This window comes from Myxocyprinus asiaticus, chromosome 29, assembly GCF_019703515.2.
Source record: "Myxocyprinus asiaticus isolate MX2 ecotype Aquarium Trade chromosome 29, UBuf_Myxa_2, whole genome shotgun sequence".
Lineage (NCBI taxonomy): Eukaryota > Metazoa > Chordata > Actinopteri > Cypriniformes > Catostomidae > Myxocyprinus > Myxocyprinus asiaticus.
Genome location: NC_059372.1, coordinates 7,224,742 through 7,240,814, shown reverse-complemented (window position 1 = coordinate 7,240,814; position 16,073 = coordinate 7,224,742). Strand labels below are relative to the sequence as shown.

Genomic DNA, 16,073 nt, shown 5'->3' with positions numbered 1-16,073 from the left:
ACGTCTCAATGTGTCCAAAAGCACTAATTACACATGCAAACACAACAATGACTAAAGGTATGCATAGCATGCAGACATGATTTTAGTAATGAGATTTTACACAATGAGTGCCCTTTGACTCAATGAGTCTGCATCATTGAGTTTGTGTCATGTACTTGGCGCCATCTCCTGGTGGTCATATGTATTATTGTGCTTCGTGTGGATTATCTAATGATCAATGCATCCGATTACCTTGTGTGTGGACTCGTTTGAAAGATAATCACCTCTTCTAAGTAATGTTATGTGATATTTTATGTTCTGTTTATTTTTCATGAAGTTATAATCGAATACGCGCCATATAAGCAACACCAACATAAATGTCAAATACATATACTTAGCTATTACTCGCTATATTTCTTTCTGTGAGTAAAACAAATAAGCTGGTTGTATTCTACTCTTTGAGAGCTTTCCAACAACATATATTCTAATCACATGGCTATTTGATCATTCTGATTGCAATAATATGTACAGTGCACATTTATAAATTATCAAAATGGAGCACTTCTGATTTGTCTGCAAATTTCAAAGCGCTTGTTCAGTTTTGGTTATAATACCTGCATGCATCGGAAAGTAGAGCTTCTAAGCTTTCAAACAATACCGATATTGTGTTGGTCAAGACTGTATTTATTAATATTTGGACGATTATGTTTTTTTTCTCACGGGCCCGTCGGCGGGCACATCTGAGGTTAAAGGGTTAGGAAAATATATTTGAATATTTCCAGCAAGGTAATTAAAAAACGTTTATAAAGTTACGCACAAATATAATGAAGTGTCAATGATGAGCAGCACTACGGTCACACTTCAGCAGTTCACATATACGGACAGCAACTCTTTTAATTAGCACTTAAAGTGCATCCTTGCGCATTAATGTTAAGTATAGTTTTAGGAAACACATGTAAAAAAATAATGAACGTTCGCAAAATCGTTAGAAGAAAACATTCTTAACCGCTAAGATCAATCGTTATCAGGAAATGAGGCCCAGGGCAGTTGTTTGGCAAAAAATAATTACTGTTTTCGAAATGGTTTCCTAAACACTCCCCCTGTCTAGCACCGGTCAGACAAAAAGACAGACGTTACCCAGACTCGCACCATTTAAGTCAGTTTTGCGGTGTTAGGCTGGTTTGGATGCTCAGACAAACAGAAATGTTTTTAAAGTGCCACATAGTCACAATGTTCAATTTAAGAATTACTTCTTTATAGTTACCTTAGCATATTAAGCTGAGATAGGAAACAGCATTGTAACATTGAAAAAAGGGCTTTATATGAATGTGTTTGGTTTTGCCAACACCTCCTTGTTTGGTTGTAGAGACTCAGACCCCTCCAGTGAAGCAGACGGCATCCTTCCGGATCAAGAATGCCAAATGCCACCTGCACCCGAAGCTTAAGGGGAGGGCAGAGGACAACGGCAGACAGATCGGGCCAGGTCAGAGGTCATAGGGGCCAGGAAATGAAGGGTACCATATCATTTTGATGGTCCCTGTTATGGAAAAAGGCCATAGAGAGAACTGTTTGTTCAGGGAGTTCCATTTTTGTTTAGCTGCATTGATGAAGGTGATAGCTAATGTAATTCATAAATAAGGTGACAGTGTCACTCCAAATATGTGATAAACCGAAGTCTAAATGCCCTCTTTGTCTGAATAATGACTTGATATGCAGGCGGCCAACTATGCAACAACTGCCTGGTCACGTTCGTTAACCTGAAGTGTGACTCGTCTAAGAAAGCCAAAGGTCGTCGAGCACGTAACCCGTCAAGCAAAGAGGTCACGCGCATCACTCTGGAGCTGGAAGCCGAGGTCAAGCCATCGGACACCACCGGTGAGTCTGATGTCCTGTGTCTAAAGGAAACCTCTCTACTGTCTAAACAAGTAGTCTGTCAAGGAAGTCCTGCATAATTAGGCTGATTCAGTGTCATGTCCGCAAGACTGATGCGTTTCTTAACCTCGTGCGACCCCGTGTCCTCATGCGTGGGCATTGTATTTTGGCTTTAAATTTCATTTAAACCAACTGATCTCAGTTCAGGAGACTCTGTGTTTCCAGTAAAGGGTTAAACTTTCGATGCACGGAGTCATGTGTCAAAACAGCATGGCACCGATCACAGCTGAGTTTGTCTACATCTGGTAAGAAACCTAAATAAGTTTTTACATTAGAAGATTAGAGTCTCTAGTTTCATCTGATATGCCATTTTTTAAATTTGGGTGATTTATCACAAAACGACACACTGTTAAACACAATGACCATGAACGTGGACTGTATGCTCAGTTTTAGTTCAAATATCCAATTTTCATTGCGCATTTTCACATTGAGAATCAATGGATGCATCCAAAAACTGGAAAATGTTGCTTTCAGAGGATGTATACGGAGTTAGGATGAAAATAAGGTGCATTTCAAACTGTTCTAAGACCAGTGCAAATAATCCGACTTTCCATAGCTTGGTATCATTTAAAATTTCACAACGTAGTCCCGATGTCCACATATGTGTACATACATTTTTAAGAAAACTATCTGCTCTAGAAAAAAACACATTTTGCTTGTTTATTAGGTGCTACTAGTTACAAATCAAAAGGGGAAAGGAAAAATGCACACAGCAGTCACGCTCAGGTCTTAGGAGGATAAGGAAAGTTGAAAAGCTGTGCAAGAAGTTACATATATACCAACATTTAAAACATGTGCCAACTGAATCCAAGAATGTGCAGCCTTCAATAGGGTAATTGACAGAAGTTCAAGAAATAGCCTTTAACCGTTTATTGCACAAAACTATCACAACAGATTATGCATAATAACAGCAGACTATTTGAAATCGGACAGTAACTGTCTTGAAACGGATGTGTTGAAGAAGACAGTGGATTTGTTACACAGGTGGTGCTTTCATAATTGTAGGGGATAAATGTAAAGATGCAACTTTCTGGTGAAAGTTTACCGTCCTGAAAGTCTAGCAGCACACTAAGGCACTCTGTCTAAGGCACTAAAGCATTCTGTCTGCCTGCTAATATCTTCTGCAAGAAGGTGCATCTCTTAATCCATTCAATTTAAAAAGCACCACCGTTACAATTATTAAAGCTAAAACAAAAATAAGGAAAAAAATAAGAAACCCCTCAAATTGACTTGTCAACCATCCCGACCCATCCCTACTACCAGCAGAAAAAAGTGCGCTGTTTTTCATGCCTTAGTTGACCGAAAGTCATGAGATTCATCTTGTTCTCCTTCCAGGGAACTGTAATATGATGTGTCAAAGGCAGCGCATGGAGCAGCAGATGAAGTCGTACATCAAAGCCCTGAAAAAATCCATTAACCAGGAGCGTTTCCTGATACGTGTAGCTGGACTAGAGTATGAGGTCGCGCAGAAGCTCTCCCAGGCTGCACTGAGGCAAGATAACTGCGGACCTGGCCGAGAGAAAGACAGCGGCCGCTGTGGTAAGAACAGAAGAGTGAGTGGGGCCAGTTATTCATGAGTAAAACCCCCTTCTTCACTACAGCTGCTATTAAAGAGATAGTTCACCCAAAAATGAAAATTCTCTCATCATCCCAGATGAGTATGGCTTTATTTGTTCTGAGAACACAAAGATTTTTATTAGAATATCTCGACTCTGTAGGTCCATACAATGCAAGTGTATGCTGAGCAAAGTTTTTAAGCATAAAGGTAATCCATAAGACTCCAGTGGTTTAATTCATGTCTTCTGAAGTGATCTAATTGGGTTTGGGTGAGAACAGACCAAAATGTAACTCCTTTTTCACTATAAGTCTTGACAGTCTCCTTGGCGATCATGATTTCAAGCTCGATTACACTTCCTAGCGCCATCTTCTAGGGCTCTGCGCATGTGTCAAGCACTAGGAAGTGTAATCGAGCTTGAAATCACGATTGTGCTTAGAGACTGTAATGGCAAGATTTACATTAAAAAAGTTTTTACATTTTGGTCTGTTCTCCCCCAGAATCGTTTGGATCGCATCAGAAGACATATATTACACGACTGGGGTTTTATGGATTACTTTTAAGCTGCCTTCATGTGCTTTTTGGAGCTTTAAAGTTTTGGTCACCATTCACATGCATTATATGGACCTACAGAGCTGTGATATTCTTCTAAAAATCTTTGCTTGTGTTCTGCTGAAGAAAGAAATTCATACACATCTGGGATGGCATGAGGGGGAGTAAATTATGATTTCATTTTTGGGTGAACTATCCCTTTGACCTGATGCAAAAGTGCTGTATTATAGAACCAAGTAGTAACTGAGAAGAATAAACAACAGTATTTACCAGAAATGGAAACTTGAGTCTGGACTCAGACTTGTGTCACACATATGTTGCAAAAAATGTAACAGAGAAAAACCAGTGGGAAAAACAGTGGAATATGTGATCATCCTCCATAGCACTCTCGCTCCAATGTTTACCTATCACTCCGTCGCCAAAATATTTTTTACGTACATTATAATCCTGATTTCGCAGCACCAAAATGGAAAAAGAAACAAAACGCAATGAGAAAAAGAAACGCCACGAGAACCACTCAGTCAGATGACCAAGACTCAAGACTTTGCCTCGACAGGAATTGGTCTAGTTAATGTTCTTTGATAAATGATTCGAACTTTTCAGGTCTTGGCTACAAATTAGATCAGCTCAAATTACAAGGCCTCTAGAGTTAAAACTTAAGAAAACTTCAACTGTATTTGTCAAAAACAGTTACGATCCAGACCTCAGAATTTCAGTCCCCTCACTGCTGCCCCCTGCTGGCTATTTTTTCTTAGTCAGATGTTTGCCTGGATCATACTACCATGGTGAGCAGGAGCGCTGTGTCCAGTGCCCACCTGGAACATTCCAGGAACGTGAAGGTCAGCTGGCCTGTGACCTTTGCCCTGGAGGAGACCGCCATGGCTCACCAGGGGCCCGCAACGTCACGTCATGTGCAGGTAACTAGACTTGATCAATCTGTCTTCTACACGTTTATGTATGTACATAATGGATGTCCTAAACTAAACTTTTCTTTTACCGTTTTTGCAAACACAAGGAAAAATCTTGAAGCCTGATTTATGTTATTATTACAGTAATTTACAGTGATGGCCTTAAACCTCAATAAATCTGTTAAGATTTATTATTAGCATCACTTGCAAAGGCAAGCATTAGTACATTTTTCAAGGTAAAACTATTATTATAATTTGTTTTACAAATAAAATTAAATTTTGAGTTAAGAATATCAAGAAGCTTATTCAGGCTTACCACACAAGACCTGAAAAAAATGTGCCTTCTCATAAAAATGTCAAAATAACTGATTTAAACTTAACACTCTCTGTTTTATGGTTACTGTCAACATAAACAACAAAATGGCTACCTACATGTGGTCACACCACATGACTTTGATTTGGTGAACAAAATGTTTTTTTGTTTTTTTTTATTAATCAAATAAAACAAATAAAAAAATACAATTTCATTGCAGTTTTTAAAGAAATATTAATAAAAGATGATTCAGCATTACTCATGCCAACATTTATTTTTTCAAGAATTTTAGCTTTTAATTCAATTTTTTTACAGTCTCTGGACAGTTACACCACATAGAGTTGGAAGATATGCAAGGAATATTTTTAAGATATTTTTATTTAAAAATATATATATATATTATGATATCTGATTACATCATCAACCCCCCTGCTCCCACTATTTCTGACCGCACTTCACTTCCACTAGTCAATTTTGTTTTAAAAATTTTATTCATTTATTAAAACATGAAAAACTTAAACCAAATATATTTCTGAATACAAATGGCACTTCAAACTAAACGAAAAAGCAATTAAAATCTCCTAATTCCTCCACCGGCCCAATTTGCCATCACACAAGCATCCGTTTACGACAACAGATGGAATATAACCAATACAAACTAAGATCTAAAGACAATTATAAATGTAAACATCATAATAATAATGATAATAATACTGTAATTAAAATAAAAATATACCATTATCTCTAGAAAGTTCAACACTAACCACATAATTTGTATAAAATGGCTACAACAGTTTACTTCACTTAATCTGTGCTTAAACTAATAGAAAACATCAGTTTTCCTATTAGGTGTAAGCCTAATGAATTCCCTTGTTTTCCCCAATTAATGCTGACTAATTATTTTCACTGTGTTTTTACCAAATTTGCAATTGCATTGCGTTTCGTTAATGCTTTCTAAAGAAAATTAAATAGGACTCAATTTAAGGGTTAAGGGACATTTGTCAGATATCGTTGATATCTGATTACATCGTCCTATCGCTCAGCCCTGACACCACATGGCATTTTTCACTTAAAGCCCCAGAAAAATATCAGAATGACTTTGAACTCAGAAACTGTACACATGCTCATCATAGAAGAGTTGTACTTAAGTAACTGTTTTGTGCAAATTGCAATGTGTATGTATTTTTGAATAATTTGAAAAAGGATCTGGTCAAAAAAATTATCGTCACATCCAAATATAAAATTTCAGAATGCAACTCTAAGGAAAGGTGTGTGATTACTTTTGTTAGTATTCAGACTTTTTTCTCCTGCCATCATTAAACAGGTAAAAAAAGAAACAAATATCAAAGACTAACATTGAAGGAGGGACTCACGCCATTTTGAGGGACGAGAATATCATCGATTTTCATAGACCTGAGGGTTTGCTCTTTTGACATGGCTAGTAGGCAACCACCTAGAAACCACCCAGGACACCCTGGCAACCACCTAGAAATGCCCTAGCAACCACATAGCAACACTGTGGCAACCACTCACAACAGCCTGCCATCACAGCACGAGTTTTGCATGGGCAAGCACCACCACTCTTTTTTCTTTTTTAAGAAAATGTAAAAATCTAGTTGTAAAGAGTAAGGATGGGCAAGGAGGAGACGGCAGAACAGTCAACATAACTTTAATTACATAAAAGAACTGAACATAACTTAAAACACATAGACACACACGCACACAGCGTCCGCGTGTGTCTCTCTCTCTCCCGAACTAGCGTCTCCTGCTGATTAGTTGACTCAGCACCAGCCGTGTACACTCATGGCCCAGCCACGCCCTCCTCCTCGTCACACACCTCCCCCGCCCGCTTCAGGCCGGGGCGCCATCTGGACTGGCCTACTCCCCCCCATCTCTGGAGGGGAGACGCTGCCCTTCCAGCCGTTCAGCCAGCCGATGGTCCACCCCACCTCCTGGGAACCTGGGGAGAGACGAGGGGAGGGAAAGGGGAGAGGGAAAGGGTGAGTGGGAGAGACACAGAGAGAGAGAGGGGAGAGAGAGAGAAAAATATGCTCGCCTGGTCCTCAGCCACTCCTCCGTCCCCTGACGGATGGCAGCGATTCCTCCGACTCCCAGTGGCCGGCAGCGACTCCATCCCCCAGCAGACAGACACGGCTCCTCCCCTGGCGGACGGCAGTGGCGAGGACTCCATGACAGCGCATCCCTCCTTCCTCCCGGGTTTCGGCACCAGTGTAAAGGGTAAGGATGGGCAAGGAGGAGGCGGGAACCGGCATAACAGTCAACATAACTTTAATGACTGTTAAAAGAACTGAACATAACATAAAACACATAGACGCACACACACACAGTGGCCGCGTGTGTCTCTCTCTCTCTCCCGAACTGGCGTCTCCGGCTCCCCTTTATCTCTCTCTCTCTCCCGCTAATTAGTTGACTCAGTGCCGGCCGTGCACCCTCACGGCCCGGCCACGCACTCCTCCTCGTCACACTAGTTAAATACTTAAAGTTTAGAACTGAGGGGTGAAACATTTTTTATCTTCAAAAACGCTTTTGAAATTTGGTTTATTTCTCTTTATAGGTCAGTGTCCACCTGGGTATTCCTCCAGTGATGGCTTTAAGCCCTGTCAGCCATGCCCCCTTGGTTCGTACCAGCCTGACCCAGGACGAACTCTCTGTTTCCCTTGTGGAGGGGGGCTCGGTACCAAAAGAGAGGGTGCCAGCTCCTTTAATGACTGTGAGGTCAAAGGTCAGACATTTTAGACACTCTACAATGCAATACACAAATCAAGCTAGACAGTAGACATACAAAATAAAAAATAATGATGTTTGGTGTAAAACATGATTTACATTTTGTATGTTCTTGTACCTCCATTTCACATAATTGCCTTAGTGTGTTTATGTTTGAATTTGAAAGGAACATTTGATTTTATGTTTCATATTGACAGATCAGTAAACATCTGACTCAAAAAAGCTATTTAAAACATGCTGAACTATTTTTCTTTAAAATACTCTGGTAAACAGGAAGTGTGATACAGTTCAGATACAGAGTGGCCCCAAAAACTATGGATTTGGAAACTATCAAAACATTTCACTAGAGGATGTTATTGATATATTGTTCAATATGAAGACAAAAAGTATTTGAAAACTTTCTGGCTGTCAAACGTTAGTGGAACATGTTCATAGTTAATGTGATGAACTACACCTGCGATTACTCTGCTAGGAACTGACTTCTAAATATCACCTCGACACCAGTTAAAAATGGCCCATAAATGTTAGTTCTGAGAAAGCATCATTTGTTTGCATGCCTTTTGGTTTAATATTTTGTTTTCTAATGCCATGAAATTAACAAATATTTTAAGTGTGGCCTAAGTGTCCAAATACCTTTTGCCCACTGTTTGTCAGATGTTCCAAATGGTTGATCAGACAACCAAAACTAGACAATTGAGGCCTTTAATGTGCTAAAATCAGGCACAAGTGATCCATCTATGAGCGTCAATGCACAGTGCTGTGTGTGAAAGCTTTGTCATGTTAAAACCAACCCGTGTAATCTCTGTGTGTGCAGTTTTGTGTTCTCCAGGTCATTATTATAACACCTCAGTTCATCGTTGTATCCGTTGCCCTCATGGAACCTACCAGGCTGAGTTCAGACAGAACTACTGCATTTCCTGTCCTGGAAACACCACCACAGACTTTGACGGGGCCATCAGTGTCTCTCAATGCAAGAGTGAGTCCATTCTGTCTTTCTTTTGCATCTTCTATCACTGTAAGAAGCCTGTCCTTGGTTAGAATCTGGAAGAAAAACCAACAGCAGATCAACAAAGGGCATTTTGAGGAGAGTTGTACAGTGAAATGTACAACAAGAGAAACTATGTGTCTGTCAAAGCCTTATGAAGGATAAACATCTACATTTACCTAAGTAAAGTCAGGAAAAAACACAAGTCGTTTTAAAATCTCTGATTTGTTGAGTCAAACAAACAGTCCTCCAAATATCCAAAGAAAATGTATCGTAACTGTTCTTTTGGTTTGTCTTTGGGTGTTTGTGTAGATCGAGAATGTGGGGGTGAAATCGGAGAGTTCATCGGATACATTGAGTCACCCAACTATCCGGGAAACTATCCAGCCAATGTTGAATGTGTCTGGACCATCAACCCTCCACACAAACGCAAGATTCTGATCGTTGTCCCGGAGATCTTTCTCCCATCTGAGGATGAGTGCGGAGATGTGCTAGTGATGAGAAAGAACTGTGAGCATCTGTGCTTGGTTTAACATTTCTATCAAGTGTAAAAAAATATATTTTGTGTATTTCCAATATTTACTCACCAGCTTGTCTGTAGTTCATTCATATTAGTAGTGATGGTTTGCTGTAGAAAGTTGTTTAGCATTTATTTGGACATTGGGGTTTTCTCGCCCAGGGTCAGCGACCTCGATCACCACCTATGAGACATGTCAGACGTACGAGAGACCGATCGCTTTCACGGCTCGATCGAGACGCCTCTGGATCAACTTCAAATCCAATGATGTAAACAGCGCTCGAGGGTTCCAGATTCCCTATGTGACTTATGATGGTATAGTCTCGAGAAGCCCTAGTCTGAATTAAAATGTATTGTATAGGTGATGCTTGTACTGATTTAAGGTGGATTTCTGCTGTCCATGCTTGTCATTAAGTTCTTGGGCACTGTCGCTAAAATGTATTCTCTTTTTTTTTGTAGAGGACTATGAGCAGCTGGTTGAAGACATTGTAAGAGATGGAAGACTTTATGCCTCTGAAAACCATCAAGAAATACTCAAGGTGAGTTTTGATTTACAGTAATAGTAACGGCTAGTAATGAGACACATTTGGAAGTGTGGGAGGCGGCAACCCAATTTTAAGTCCCTATCGTTTCCGTGATAGCGAAAACACGGATGGAATCCAGTCATAAAACGGAATTACCTATGTATAAAATGCTTACAGAATTTGACATTTTTGGGATAAAATACATGTATAAATGCACAATTAATCAAATTAAAATGGTGATATGTCCTAGTGTGATGTTTAAACTACAAAAGGCTGAGATTTAATTAAACGAATTGCCTACATGAGCTGCGTGCTTCAACAGTAAGTGAATGTGAGAAGCCCCTGCTTATACACTAACTGCTTCAGTAACATCATGTGTGCTCTGTGTGACATTAATGACAAAGAGCAGAGCACTTTATTCACTATGAAGCGCATAGCACATGCAGACTATACATTTATATAATTAAATCATATCCTTTGCAATTTAATAAGCAAATTAGCCCATTAAGCGAACTGCTTTTCCATAGGTGAGAAGTGAAGTCAATAACATCCGGTTTCCACCAAAACGGCAAAATAAAAGCTCAATTTAACTAAACCCGTGAAATTGAAAAAATGCAACAGAAATGTAATACTTCTGTATAGTAATAATGTAATAATCAATGTAGTAGTAGTAGAAATAATGATAATAATAATACAGTATATCATTAATAATTACATTACATTTAAGCAGTATCTCACAAGCAAGAGTTTCATCACTGCTTTATTAATACTGTGATGCTCTACTGTGTATTTCACAAAAAAAAAAAAAAAAAACTCACATTTTGGGGTTTTCATTGTGCTGTGAGGATTTGTACAGAAGCTCTTCATTTGAATAAAAATAATGCAATGCTATGTTGAAAAGTAATTGTTCTTTTCTAATTTGATTAAAATTCTATGAATTAATTTGATTAGACAGTTTTTTTTATGATAAAATGGAATTAAACTTTAAAACCCGGAATTCAGAGAAAATAAAATGGAGAATACAGAATTGGGAAAAAATTAAACAGATTTCATGAGGCCCTACAATTTAACATCCATTGAAGGTGCATTTGTGTAATCTTGGACTTACAGTGACACCTAGTGGTGTGGATGCAGCATCATTCAAAATCAATAGTTTTTAGTTACAGATGCCATTGTAGACATTTACAATACACAGTCAGCCATGATTAATTTAATCCAAGAGTGAAAGTGTCCAATATCAAGGCGGTTACTGAGATTAAGCCAGTAGTATTTGGCTGGTCATGTGATACTAACATGGCCGCCCCCATGAGGAGACCCTCTCCATGTAGAATAAAACAGCTTTTATATGGTTACTGATATGACTGGAGTCTTCATCTCATGTGTTTGCTCATGATTTTGTACCTATGTTTCAAAATTACTATTCATTTCTTTAAGAGTAAAACTTCTTGAATGAGGAAAATATTTCTGAGTGAACCTTTAAAGGGTCCTCAAAGGTTTAAAAGTTCACAATCACATGTTAAGCTCTATCGGGAGCATATGTGACATTATGTCAATTACAGAAAATAATTTGACTCCTGCTAATGCAAGAAGTCAGGGCTATGTGAAGACCGTATTTTTGGTAGAGAATTCTTTCTTACACAATCTGTTTTATTTGCATACCATTTGAAGCCTATACTCATTCCATTCCTTTTCTCCTTTTTGTTTCTCATCAGGATAAAAAACTAATTAAAACTCTTTTCGATGTGCTGGCTCACCCTAACAATTACTACAAGTACTCCACTCGGGACTCCACAGAGATGCTTCCACGTTCCTTCATACGTCTCATCCACAGCAAAGTCTCCGCCTTCCTGCGTCCATACAAATAGCCCAAAAGCATTGTCCACCTCCACACACCTTCAGTCACCTGGCCTCGAGTCAACGGGATCCTACACACATTTAAAGGAAATATGCACACACACAACCACACTTAATGACATCACACTATGCAGATTTCAAATGTTTCACTTTACCTTTTTCTTTTTTATTCTTGTCGGTTATCTGTGTGGGGGGAAAAAAGCTGTGTAGTCTAATGTAACGCAGTGGTTTCGAACCAAACAGCAGCTTGACTAAAGTGTTTCTTGCTGTTAGACCTCTCTATACACGTCGGTCACCACTCTGTGCCGTCGATGTTTTTGTTCAGTATGAATGTTTGCACGCTTAGTCCGTAGAGGCATCTCGTAGAGTAAAACAATGTTTTGGGTGGTCCAACATCCCGTGAGTTTAAACACCTGTCTTGTTTTTACAGCGATGATTTGAGTTAAAGAGCGTGTTGTACAGACAAAAGAAAGTTGTAGCATGTAAAAAAAAAAATTATATATTTGTTGAACTGGAGCTAGCTGTGACCGTGCTTTAAAAATAGTGTTTTTTCCCCCAGGTTCCAGCTCTTAAAAACTCCACTAGTTCTCAAACTAAACATACAGTCTTTTGTATATCTGTACTCTTAGTGTGCTCTCGGTAAGACCTAATTCATATCAAGCATTTCACAATGTTAAAGCATTATATTTGAGCTCCTAGAGCTTACACATAATCTCTAATGGTCGTGCTGTTACTGTAAAACAGTAGTATTTTGTCTGTTCAGATTGTATTATTGTCAATTGCATATTCGTCTATTTCCTAATATTCAAGTTAATTTAAAAAGGTGTAAAAGATATGCATTATGAAAAAGGCTTGGGTGATGGAAAGGTTGGTTGGTATTTTAAAAACAGTGGACTGTTAATACTCAGTTCTGTGAGAGACCAAAACAGAAATGTTTTTTTTTTTTTGCAGGACATGCAATTGCTGCTTCTTCAAAAACGTCACTTTAAGCCTTCGGTTTTGCCTAATACGATTCAAGAAATTTCCTCCCCTACGAAAAAGAGCAATCGAGGGGCCGAACTCTTTCACAGGTTGGAAGTAATGTTTTCATAATGCAGATATGAATCACTGATAAACGCAAACCACAGGTTGACACGGATGGACGTGATTGAAAAACAAAACAGCATCACTACACATTTCAGTCCTGACCAGGACGAAACAACAGTGTTTTGCACATTACTTTAACCATCCAGAGGAGCAGCGTTCGGTTTACAGGTGTTAAGTTTCACTGGACCTCAGTGATATTTGCTTGTAAGTGCCTGAAGTACAAAGTTATCATGATAAACCTGTGGATGTCGACTTTTATGAGTGTTTCCTGTATTAATTATGAACCCATTAGTATTCCTTATGAATATGTTTATAAGTCACAAACTAGAGCCCTTTACATAATGTGTTGCACCGTGTCCTAACCAGGTGCAACAAGATAAAGCGGCAAGCGTTCAAATCTCTTCCATGTCAACCAGCCGTGACCACGACAAAAGGCTGATTGTCATGCCTTGCACCTTGTTAGGACATGGTCTTATGTAGCAAAGACTATGACTTTGAGAAGGTCAAACCATACCCAGTTTTGATATGTAAACATTTGTAAACAGAAAAGGACCGCTCACTGGATGGTCATAATGGTAGTTTGTTGTTGTCTTTTTTGTATATTGTAAATATTAAATAAACGTAGACTAATTGGAGTCTGAGAGATAAATCAAGACAGAAGACATTGTATTTAGAAACATGCCTCTGTAACCCCCCCGCCCTTGACACAGTTCAGCTGTCAAAAAGAGGCTGGGATAAAATTTGAACAATAAGGCCAGAAATATACTCTATGCAAGTGCGCAACCTGTTTGGACAACCTGTTGCAAGCACACATTCCCATTGTACATACTTAACGTGTGTTTTTTGCGATACTGTATGCAGTAACAAACCTCAGTATTCAAGGCGGCCATAGAGTTACCTAGAAATTTCTGCGCCAATAAAGTGGAGGAAGTGTTATTCAGAGAGATAGCTATAAACATGCTGACATAAAAGGAATATTCCAGGTTCAATACAAGTTAAGTTCAAACGACAGCATTTGTGGCATAAAGTTGATTACCACAAAAAATAATTTCATCCCTCCTTTTTTTTGAAAAAAGCAAAATACTTACAATGGAAGTGAGTGGAGACAATTTTTGGAGGGTTTAAAGGCAGAAATGTGAAGCTTATAATTTTCTTAAAGCACTTACATGAATTCTGTTAAAACTTGTTTATTATTTGAGCTGTAAAGTTGTTTATATCATTGTTTTTGCGGGATTACGGGGTTTACAGTGTTATGTTCACATTGTCATGGCAATGAAGTTGTAAAATTAAATATAACTTTACACAAAAAGGTTATTAAGCGATTTTATCACACTAAAATCCCTTCTTGTGGCTACACTTTTGTTACAGTGAGTATTTTAACGTTTACGGATTGGCCCCATTCACTTCTGTTGTAAGTGCCCCACTGTAACCCAGATTTTAGCTTTTTATAAAGAAAAGGAGGGACAAGTCAAAATAAATTGTTGTGGTAATCAACATTATGCAATAAATGCTGTTGAATGAGCTTAACCTGTATTGAACCTGAAAATATTCCTTTAACTAACTTGCTCAGCAGGATTCTCTTTAAACCGTTGCTCCACCATGACAATAGCTGACCTGAAAGAAAAAACTGAACGTAGAAAAAAAGTTTACGTTAATGCCCAGTTGTGAATTTGCGTTGCGTTACGAACTGCGGTTTGACATTTCAAATGGCAACCAAACATGAAATTGAGCATGCATAGCTTGAAGCGTTTGCGTTCACACACTTGCGTTGAGTATGTTTCGGGCCTAATTCTGTGCGAGTAAAAAAGAATATTTTTGGTGTTCATTGTTCAAAGCTGGCTCCAGATGTGGTCAAACCATGCTGATCGAACTTTTGACCCAACCTTACTTCCAAAGACTGTCTACCACCCCAATGGCCGTTAACCTACAAAAACACAGATGATCAGTAGCGGTTCTAGCATGTATGGCGCCCTGGGCGAAACCCGCTTCAGCACGCCCCCAAAGTTGTTGACCGGGGTTGGGGTGGGGGGGGTTGTGGTATGTGGTGATGATTGTAAATTAGATGGCTGGTGGAGTTCAGGGCGCCTACTTGTCTGTGTGGGCACCTCGTGCTGCTACAGGCAAGATGCCGCCCTGGGCAGCTGCCCATATCACCCATGCCTAAATCCGCCGCTGCAGATGATCCCTGGTTTTGTTTTTTTGAAGTGCAGTGACAAACAGAAAATCTAACCAACAATGCTTAATCCTAAACTCCTCAACTAAGAAGAATTTGATGTCTTTTATTTCAAAGGAATGTTTTCATGAAGCAGTAACTGACGTTTTAGGAATTATGTACATTTGTCATCTATAACAAGTGTCACAAATATAATTGTTTAACTATAAATATGATAATATACAGTAGAAAGTAAAAGAAAAAACAACACAACTTGGGTTAACCCAATAACAAGTATAGTACTGTCAATATAGTCCCACTTGCAGAAACTAACATTTTTTCGAGTCACTGTATTACTAAACATGTCAAGTACTCTGTTGCAGCACTGTTGGATAGAAATCTCTGTGAAAAGGATGGGTCATATGCGAAATAGCCACAAGTGCCATGAAATAAAAAGTTTATGGCAAAGTAGTCAACATTGTCTTTTGAATGTTCAATAAAGGAAATGCAGATTATTAGTTACTCTAACTTGTCATTAGCGGTCTGTGACTGCTGCTTTATTTTTATAATTTCCCCTTGTCTTTGCGCTACCAAAACCATTTTCAAGCAACTTTAAAATACATTGTATCAAATCACATTCCAATTTCTATTTTTATTTTTAAGTTGTTGTTTTTTTGTTTAGTTTTTTCTGTGTTTTCTTTTCCCCATTTTTCTAATTTTTTATTTTTATTTTTTTTTTTTAATGTATTAAAGTTTTGGAGAAAAGGAAATGACTTTGCCACAATGTTTCATGGGATGGTATTTGCACTTGATGTCTGGATTTTGTATTGTCTTTTTAAATGAAAGAAATTGGTGTTCTTAAAGGTGTCTTGTTTCTTAATTTATACAGATAAAAGTTAATACCAAAGGAAAAGACAGATTAAAAAGATGCATTATTATCTGAGAGCTAAAAGGAATGTGCTGGGTTCAAT

The 16,073-nt window shown here is 38.6% G+C and overlaps 2 protein-coding genes across 3 annotated transcripts in view; both read left to right on the top strand.

The window, feature by feature from the left end:
* The window catches only part of LOC127419628 (signal peptide, CUB and EGF-like domain-containing protein 3), a 151,414-nt gene extending 135,431 nt beyond the window's left edge, over nt 1-15,983 (top strand). For both annotated transcript variants that reach the window (XM_051661183.1, XM_051661182.1), the window contains 10 exons: nt 1,346-1,462; nt 1,696-1,854; nt 3,247-3,450; nt 4,774-4,935; nt 7,815-7,982; nt 8,799-8,960; nt 9,282-9,479; nt 9,649-9,801; nt 9,946-10,025; nt 11,723-15,983. In XM_051661183.1, the coding sequence (XP_051517143.1) occupies nt 1,346-1,462; nt 1,696-1,854; nt 3,247-3,450; nt 4,774-4,935; nt 7,815-7,982; nt 8,799-8,960; nt 9,282-9,479; nt 9,649-9,801; nt 9,946-10,025; nt 11,723-11,875 (1,556 nt within the window). In that variant the 3' untranslated portion in view covers nt 11,876-15,983. The remainder of the gene's footprint in view (nt 1-1,345; nt 1,463-1,695; nt 1,855-3,246; nt 3,451-4,773; nt 4,936-7,814; nt 7,983-8,798; nt 8,961-9,281; nt 9,480-9,648; nt 9,802-9,945; nt 10,026-11,722) is intronic.
* LOC127420194 (sushi, von Willebrand factor type A, EGF and pentraxin domain-containing protein 1-like) overlaps nt 15,013-16,073 on the top strand; it is a 34,374-nt gene continuing 33,313 nt past the window's right edge. The window contains exon 1 of the mRNA XM_051662247.1: nt 15,013-15,070. Within this exon, the coding sequence (XP_051518207.1) occupies nt 15,013-15,070 (58 nt within the window). The remainder of the gene's footprint in view (nt 15,071-16,073) is intronic.